This window comes from Sus scrofa, chromosome 13 (genome assembly GCF_000003025.6).
Source record: "Sus scrofa isolate TJ Tabasco breed Duroc chromosome 13, Sscrofa11.1, whole genome shotgun sequence".
Lineage (NCBI taxonomy): Eukaryota > Metazoa > Chordata > Mammalia > Artiodactyla > Suidae > Sus > Sus scrofa.
The window spans coordinates 30,926,446-30,934,987 of record NC_010455.5 but is presented as its reverse complement, the minus strand read 5'-3'; the positions used below and the strand labels follow the sequence as shown (position 1 = coordinate 30,934,987).

The 8,542-nt window shown below is 55.7% G+C and overlaps 1 protein-coding gene across 2 annotated transcripts; it reads right to left on the bottom strand.

Annotated features, from left to right (window-relative positions):
• NPG4 (protegrin 4) lies at positions 362-2,577 on the bottom strand. 2 transcript variants are annotated; one of them, NM_213863.1, is given in 6 exon segments: positions 364-612; positions 696-697; positions 699-877; positions 1,479-1,550; positions 1,703-1,810; positions 2,216-2,415. In NM_213863.1, coding segments are annotated over 6 exon segments (693 nt in total). In that variant the 5' UTR covers positions 2,414-2,415; the 3' UTR covers positions 364-478.

Below are 8,542 nucleotides of genomic sequence, written 5' to 3'. Positions count from 1 at the left end.
AGAAGATGAAGGGAAGGAAGGAAGGAAGGAAGAGGGGCAGAAGGAGGCAGTCATGAGCGGACGACTTGGGGCACAGGCACCCTTTGCTGGTGTTGTTACTATGACAACCCCAGAGACTCGGGTTTTACCTTGGTGATGGGAAGGGCCCCAGGGCTGCCCCAGAGCCCTTTTCAATCTCCCTGCTGCCTTCCCTCCAAGCCATCCTAGAAGGAACAGTGGCCTCACCCATCTCTGTGGTTACAGCACCACACACACACACACACACACACACACACACACACACACGAGTTCTCCCAGAGTTAAGGACTCAGGGTCAGGAAGTGGGAAGACAGGAGACAATGAAATTGAAGGCTGGAGGAAGTTGGTTTCACAAGAATTTATTTGACAGATGCGGGCCTGGGCAAAGCAGATGCTTAGGTCTCCTTGCTGGGATTTTAATGTACCGAAAGGACTTCTGGGTGAGTTGCCTGCATATCCTTCACCGTCTACCAGGGAACCTTGGTGGACCGAATGGTGGGGGACGGAAAGGTGGAGGCGGAGGGAACCACGGCCCAGGGAAAATTGGCGGAGGGAACCGGGGCCCTGGGAAATTTGGGGGAGGGAACCGGGGCCCTGGGAAATTTGGGGGAGGGAACCGGGGCCCGGGGAAATTTGGGGGAGGGAATCGGGGCCCGGGGAAATTTGGGGGAGGGAACCGGGGCCCTGGGAAATTTGGGGGAGGGAACCGGGGCCCGGGGAAATTTGGGGGAGGGAACCGGGGCCCGGGGAAATTTGGGGGAGGGAACCGGGGCCCGGGGAAATTTGGGGGAGGGAAAGCCTGCCGTCGCAACCGTGGTCTTCGTAGGAACGGCCACCTCCAGGGAAATCTCCTGACACCCTGAATCAGTGACCAAGAGAAACAGGTTTTGGGTGGGGCCTGGCCAAGGGTCAAGACAAGAACCCTCCCTCCAGACTAGAAAAATCCCTGAATGGGGAAACAGTAAGAGGCTTGGGGCCCCAGTCCACCTCTGGCTGTGACCTTTGGAGCACGTGGTGGAATCCCCCACAGACACATAAGTGGACTCAGGCCCAGAGATGGCTGGGGCCTTGCCAGGGTCCCAAACCCAGCCCCGCAAAGCTGGCCAGGAGCAGGGCCTGCAAGTCCATTAGTCCGGTCACTGCCTCTCAGCCGACAGCACAGGAAGAACCCGCTGGGATCTTGGGAGAAGAGACAAGGCTGGGCTCCACCCAAGAGTGTGATTCAGAGGGTCGGGGTGGGGCCTGAAATGTGCCTTTCTGACAAATACGAGGGGGGACCCCATTGAGGGAACCGCGGCCCTAAGGATGACAGAGCCAGACCTGGAGCCCTGGGGCCGAGGTGAGGGAAGGGCCGGGGTAGGAGGGCCTTTCCACGCCCTGGATGGGGCAGCGGGTAACACTCCCAAGGAGTTCCCCACACCAACCCATTAGCAACTTGACACCAATAAGGGGCCACTCACCTCATTGCAGGTGATGTCGAGCGGGTCCTTGATCTGATCCAGGGTGACTGTCCCCACACACTGTTTCACCCGCTGGAAGGGGAGACTCAAGGTCAAACTGGGACCCCCCCTCCTCCATCCATGAGCTCCCAGCCTCACCCCAGGGCCTGGACATCTTCCCCAGCAGGCTCTCCTGTTCAGCTCCTTGGGAAGCATCCGCCAGCGCCCCCAGCCCCCAGCCTCACCCCGTTCTCCTTGAAGTCACACAGCTCCGGGGGCTGCCGGGTCGGCCTGGGACACACAGTCTCCTTCACCGTGAAGCTCACAGGTTTCGGGGTGCCCGGGTCCTCGTCCTGGTCAAGGATCAAAGTGGGGAGATGGGACTCGGGCTCAGGCTTCCCCCTCGGATCTGTCACCCCCTCCCCGCCCCCCACCTAGACAGCAGCCTCTGCAGCCCCTGCTGGGAGCCTGGCCCTGGGCTTGGTGCTGGGTGCACAGGGGAGGGGACAGAGCCCGCTCCTGCCTCACAGGCTGTGCAGGGCCCTGAGCCCACAGCCCAGAGGCTAAGGCGGGAAGCTCTCACCCGGGCAGGGCACCCAGCTCTGGGAAGGTTTCCTGGCAGAGGGGGTCCCCCTTAGAGGGACAAGTGCCTTCCTGGCAGGAGGGACAGCCTGAGCAGGGGGAGGGACAGGGAGCCCCGAGGCGGGTGGGGGACAGCCCCCGCCCCCCAGCCCCTCCTGAGCCCCTGCCCGACTCACGGCCTTGGGCGGCTGGTCCAGCTCCAGGAGGCGGTAGAGATTAGCTTCCGAGGACTGCTCGTTGAGGCGATCCACAGCACGAAGCACGGCCTCCCTGTAGCTGAGGGCCTGGGCGCTGGCCGAGGGCACCACGAGTGCCAGCAGCAGAAGCCACAGTGACCAGCGCCCCAGGCACAGGCTGGCCCTCTGGGTCTCCATGGTGCCCAGGTGAGCCTCCTCCCAGCCTGCGGGACCCTCCTTTATGCCCAGCCTGGGTCTGGGACTTCCTGAGCGGCCCCATCCCTGGCTGCCTCCCAGGATGCTGGCTGGACTTGCCTCAGCCCTGGCTCTTGCCTCAGGGGATTGCTGGGCAGTGGGGAAGGATGGGTGCCTGTGCAAGGTGAAGAAGTGGTTTCTCCATCGCCCTGACAGTGTCCTGGCCTCTCCTGGGCCCCACAGGCAGTGTCACAGGCAGGGTTGCTCAGGCGGGTTGAGTCCTTGGGTGAGGGAGGGACAGGCACAGTCTCACTCCCCCGCCTTCTCCCCACTATGGCATCTTCAGGAATCAGGGTCCAGGAGTGTAGTCAGCACTCAGTCTCCAGCTCCCTACAATGCTTGGTACTCAGTAGACACTCAGTAATGTCTGATGCGCAGATAAGAGGACCCTACCGCATCTGGCATCTTGCTTGCTCGCCCCGCCCGAGCCTCGGCCGTTAGCCCCACATCTTCCTGTTTCCTGACCCAGTCCTCAGCAAGTCAGGGGCTCCGCTCCATGTGTCCCCTCTCCTAGATTCTCTTCTACCTTCCTCATCTGAAAACGCTCACATCCCCAGCTTTCCTGAGACGGGGCCCATTGACCTTTTCTCCCTCACCCCGCCTTAGGAAGGAGCATCTCAAACAGTGAGACCTCTTGCTCTGTCTCACACTCAGGGCCACAGCAGCCTGGCCACCATCATGAGTCCAGAAGATTCTGTCAGGCATTGTCTGTCTCCACAGGCACTGGGGATGCTCTGTCCTCCTGAAACCGCCCCCTGCAGTATCCTCCCCCGATGCCGGCCCACTGAGTCACCTCCTGCCTCCCGTGTGACTCCTGTTCTGTCTGCCCAAGGACCCTCCTCTTAACACACAGAGCTCACACAGGTGCAGGGGGGGCTGCTTCTCCTCCCAGTCCTAAGACACCTTCCTGGGGACATCCCTTCTCAAGATACCCGTTATCGTGGACACACATCCCTGGTCTGTGTCTCTGAGTTCAGGACTCCCATGAACACCCCCGGCTGTCCACACTCTGCTGTCTGGCGGCTGTGGGCTGGGCGCCAACCCAGGAGCCCTGAGCTGAAAGCCTGGGGAGACCCCACCTGCGCCCACTTCTTCCTCCTGAGGACACTCCCTCTGACCTCCCCACCGCCTCTGCCCTGCCCCTACCACCACCGTCTCCCTCTCGCGTGCCCACACACTCCAGACTCCACCTTCCCTGGGTTCCTGTCTCTCCCGGGACCACGGTCCACCCTCCACACCAATTCTAGGGGCTCCTTCAGGCCACTGACGTGGCCATTTCAGCCCCTGCCTTGAGCCCACACACCCCTGCCTGGCACTGGGGCCTGCATTCTCGAATCTCACCTTTGTCCCCACTTCCAGCTCTCAAACCCTACACACTGCTGTCACAGACACCCCGGCCACTCAAGCCTCTGTGTCCTCCTGCTCCTGTCCCAATGGCTCTGCACCTGATCCCTCGGCTTGCCCTGCCCTTCCACCCGAGGAAGCCTTCCCTGACCTCCAGCCACACAAGGTGCCCCCTCGTCTTGGCTCCCACAGCCTCAGGCCTTCTCTTCTGATTTGACCCCAAAAGACTCCTGGTCACTGCTCTGGTGAAGACACTGGGCTGGGGTGGCCAGTGTCGGGGCAGAGACAGCACAGCTGGGAGAGCGAACGGGCCAAGGCAAATTCTTGTACAGTTCTCCAGAGGAATGGCATTGTGACTGTGAGGCCTGGAGTAGCTCTTTGGACTCAGCTGGGCTCTAGGCCCCGGGGACTTGCCCAGGGCACATGGGAAGTGGCAGCCAGGATGACTGGTGCTGACTGAGCCTTGGAGAAGGAAGGCGAGGTGGGCTTCTGAACAACCTGGCTTCACAGTCCAGGTATTGCCCCAGGGGCCTCTTGGTCAAGCTGTAGCCTTTCCCAAGTCAAAGGAGGAAAAGGAGGTGGTTACAGTAGAAAGCAATTAGCAATACCCACGCTTACTGAGTAGCTGGTAAGCCTGAAATGCTCCTTGGGCTTTCCTGCCTCTGCACCTTTGAATTTCCCAAACCTTAGGACTGAGCTTCCCTTCCCCATCCCCCCATGGGGAGAGGAGGCTGTTCAAGGACAAGGTCTGATAAAGGAGTCAACCGAGGGAAAGAACGTGGAACCGGCTGGCCCATAAGCGAAGCTCCCTAAACAGGAGTGGTGATGATCACCCAGAATGAGCTGCCCCCAGGCATTCTGGAGTCGGGCAGGGTGAGTTTGAATCCTCGCTTTGCCTCTCACCAGCTGTGACTCCCTTGCAAAGACTCTGCTCTGGGGGACCCTCGGCAGCCAGTGAGCGTGAAGCCAACTCAAATGGCCTCAGGCGCAGCTGAGAAGGCCGTGAGGGGAGCAGGAGCTCAAGCCGGTAGATGGACACCTGGGAAGAGGCTCCTTATCCCCCTGTTCCCTTAGCCCGGTTCTTGCTTCAGGAGACAGAGAAGCGTGACCGAACCCAGCACTATGTGAAAAAGACCACACACACCACGACGAAGTGGGATTCATCCCAGGTTCACAAGGATGCTTCAACACAACGCAAATCGGTCAACATCGACCACCACATTAACAAAAGAAAAGTCAAAAACCACATGATCATCTCAATAGATGCAGAAAAAGCGTGTGACAAAGTCCAACATCCACTCGTGATACACACTCTGACAAAGTGGGTGTGGAGGGAACATACCTTAACGTAATCAAAGCCATTGATGACACACCCACAGCAAATACAGTACTCAATGGAGAAAAGCTGAAAGCCTTCCCACTAACATCTGGAACAAGACAAGGATACCCAGCCTCACCACTGTTGTGTTCAACGGAGTATTGGAAGTCCTAACCACAGCAATCAGACAAACAAAAGACATAAAAAGGATCCAGATTGGAAGAGAAGTGGTAAAATTGTCACTGTGTGCAGATGACATGATACCATACCCAGAAAACCCTAAGGACTCCACACAACAACTCCTCAAACGGATCCATGAAGTCAGCAAAGGAGCAGGATACAAGGTTAACACTCACAGAAATCAGGCGGTCCCGTCACAGCCCAGCGGAGAGGAATCCGACGAGGAACCATGAGGTTTCGGGTTCGATGTCTGGCTTCACTCAGTGGGTTAAGGCGCTGGTGTTGCTGTGAGCTGTGTGGTGTAGGTCCAATTAGACCCCTAGCCTGGGAACCTCCATATGCCGAGGGTGGGGCCCTAAAAAGCAAAAGATAGAAAGACAGAAAGACAGAAAGACAGGAAGGAAGGAAGGAAAGAGAGAAAGAGAGAGAGAGAAATCAGTTGCATTTCTGTATACTAACAATGCAATATTAGAGAAGGAATACAAAAATACAACACCTTGTACAATCACACCCAAAAACATTAAGTACCTGGGAATAAACCTGACCACGGAGATGAAAGTCTTATCTGCTGAGACCTGTAACACCTCAATCAAGGAAATTAAAGAGGATGCCAAGAAATGGAAGGATAGTCCATGCTCCTGGGCTGGAAAAATGCATATCGTATAATGGCCACACCAGCCAAAGCACTCTACAGATTCAATGGAATCCCTATCCAATTCCCCATGACATTGTTCACAGAACTAGAACAAACAATCCAAATACTTATATGGAACCACAAAAGACCCAGAATTGCCAAAGCAATGCTGAGGAACAAAAACCAAGCAGGAGGCATCACTCTCCCGGACTTCGGGCAATATTGCAGAGCCACAGCAATCAAGAGAGTGTGGTACCAGTACGAAAACAGACATACAGACCAGTGGAACAGAATCGAGAACCCAGACACCTACCGTCAATTAGTCTTTGCCAAAGGCGGCAAGAATATCAAAAGGGGGAAAAGACAGTCTTTTCAGCCAGTGGTGCTGGGAAAACTGGACAGTCGCGTGTAAATCAATGAAACTGGAACACACCCTCACACCACGCACGAAAATAAACGCCAAATGGCTTAAAGACTTAAACATAAAGCAAGACACCATCAAACTCCTAGGAGGGAACAAAGGCAAACATTCTCTGACATCTACCTTACAAACGTTTTCTTAGGTCAGTCCCCCAAGGCAACAGAAATAAAAGCAAAAATAAACCTATGCGACCTAATCAAACTGACACCCTTTGGCACAGCAAAGGAAACCATTAAAAAAAGAGAGAGAGAGAAACAAAAAGACCACGTACAGAATGGGAGAAAGGAGTTTCAAACGGTGCAACGGACAAGGGCTTCCTCTCTAAACTATGCAAGCATCTTATACAACGCGACAGCAAAAAAAGCCAACAACCCAACTGAAAAATGGGCAAAAGACCTGAACAGACATTTCTCCAAAGAAGACTTACAGATGCCCAACAGGCACAGGAAAAGATGCTCCCCATCTCGGATTATTAGAGAAATGCACATCAAAACTCCCATGAGGTACCACACCTCCCACCAGTCGGAATGGCCGTCATTAACAAATCCACAAATAACAAATGCTGGAGAGGGTGTGGAGAAGAGGGAACCCTCCCACACTGTTGGTGGGAATGTACCTTGGTACAGCCACTGTGGACAACAGTATGGCGGTGCCCCCGAAAACTTACCGCAGAACCACCACATCATCCAGCAATCCCACTCTTGGACATGCGTCCGGACAAACTTTTCCTCGAAAAAGACACATGCACCCGTATGTTCACTGCAGCGCTGCTCACACTAGCCAAGACATGGAAACAACCTAAAGGTCCATCGACAGATGAGTGGATTAAGAAGACGTGGTATATGTACACAATGGAATACTACTGAGCCATAAAAAAGAACGAAATCAGGCCATTTGCAGCAACACGGAAGCAACTAGAGACTCTCATGCTAGATGAGGTAAGTCAGAAAGAGAAAGACAGTACCACATGATATCACTTATATCTGGACTCTAATCTTCAGCACAAATGAACCTTTCCGCAGGAAAGACACTCACGGACTTGGAGAACATGCTTGTGGCTGCACAGGAGGAGGGGGAAGGGAGTGGGATGGACTGGGAATTGGGGGTCAATGGATGCAACCTATTGCCTTTGCAATGAATAAGCATGGAGATCCTGCTGTGTAGCCCTGGGACCTGTATCTAGTCACTCATGGTGGAGCATGATGGGGGATGACATGAGACAAAGAATGTATACACGTATGTGGGACTGGGTCTCTTTGCCGTACTGTAGAAAACTGACAAAACCCTGTAAACCAGCTACGACGGGAAAAAACCATTTAAAAAATATTTTTAAGAATACAGGTGGATGACGATCTTACAAAAAAGAGAGAGAGGGAGGGAGAGAGAGAGAGACTCAGACAGAGTGTTAAGGCACGAGTAAGGAATGGGGTCAGGAGTGGGAGGATCTGCAGCCACAGTGGCTGTGCCCTGAGATGATCAGGCTAGGCCCTGGGCACTCTCCCAATGGCACCTTCCAACCCACAGAGAGCAATGGTCCTGCGGAGGCTAGGCCTGCAAGAGTGTTGTCACCACCTGGCCCCCAGCCTGGGCTCCGCCTTTCCCAGTGCCCCTCCAGCTTCCCTACCGGTCTGGTTCTGACAGACATCCTTTCCCACCACGCTCTGCACTTAAAAGGCCCCAGTCGGACAAAGCACAGCCTCAGCCGTGTGTGGCCCCGAGTCCTCAGGCCAGTCCCAGAGCCCCGGGCTTCCAGGCATCAAAGCAAAGTGGTCAAGAGAAGGAGCAGGGCCAGGGCTGAGTGACCTGGCTTCCGGTCCCGCCCTCCACCCAACCTGCTGACCTTCTGGAGAAGGTAAACCAGATTTTCCCCAGCTGCCCTCCCTCTCCCGCCCTGGGAAACGGAAGATGTCTTACACCTGCAGAGGAGGCCCTCCTATCCTCCATGGAGCTATTCCCGCCGCACAGAACTTCAAGGTGCGGGCCAGGGGCCCAGTCTCCACTGGGTAAAGGGGGACAGCAGGCAGCCACTTTATACAGCCCCTCTTCATGGTCCCCCGAGAAGCCTGGCCCGGCACAGGCCATTATCCATGTCCCCCACCCTGTCCCACTTTTCAGGAGCCTCCCGCAGGACACTCCCTCAGGCCATGAGGAGGAAGGAACCAAGATGCTTCCTGC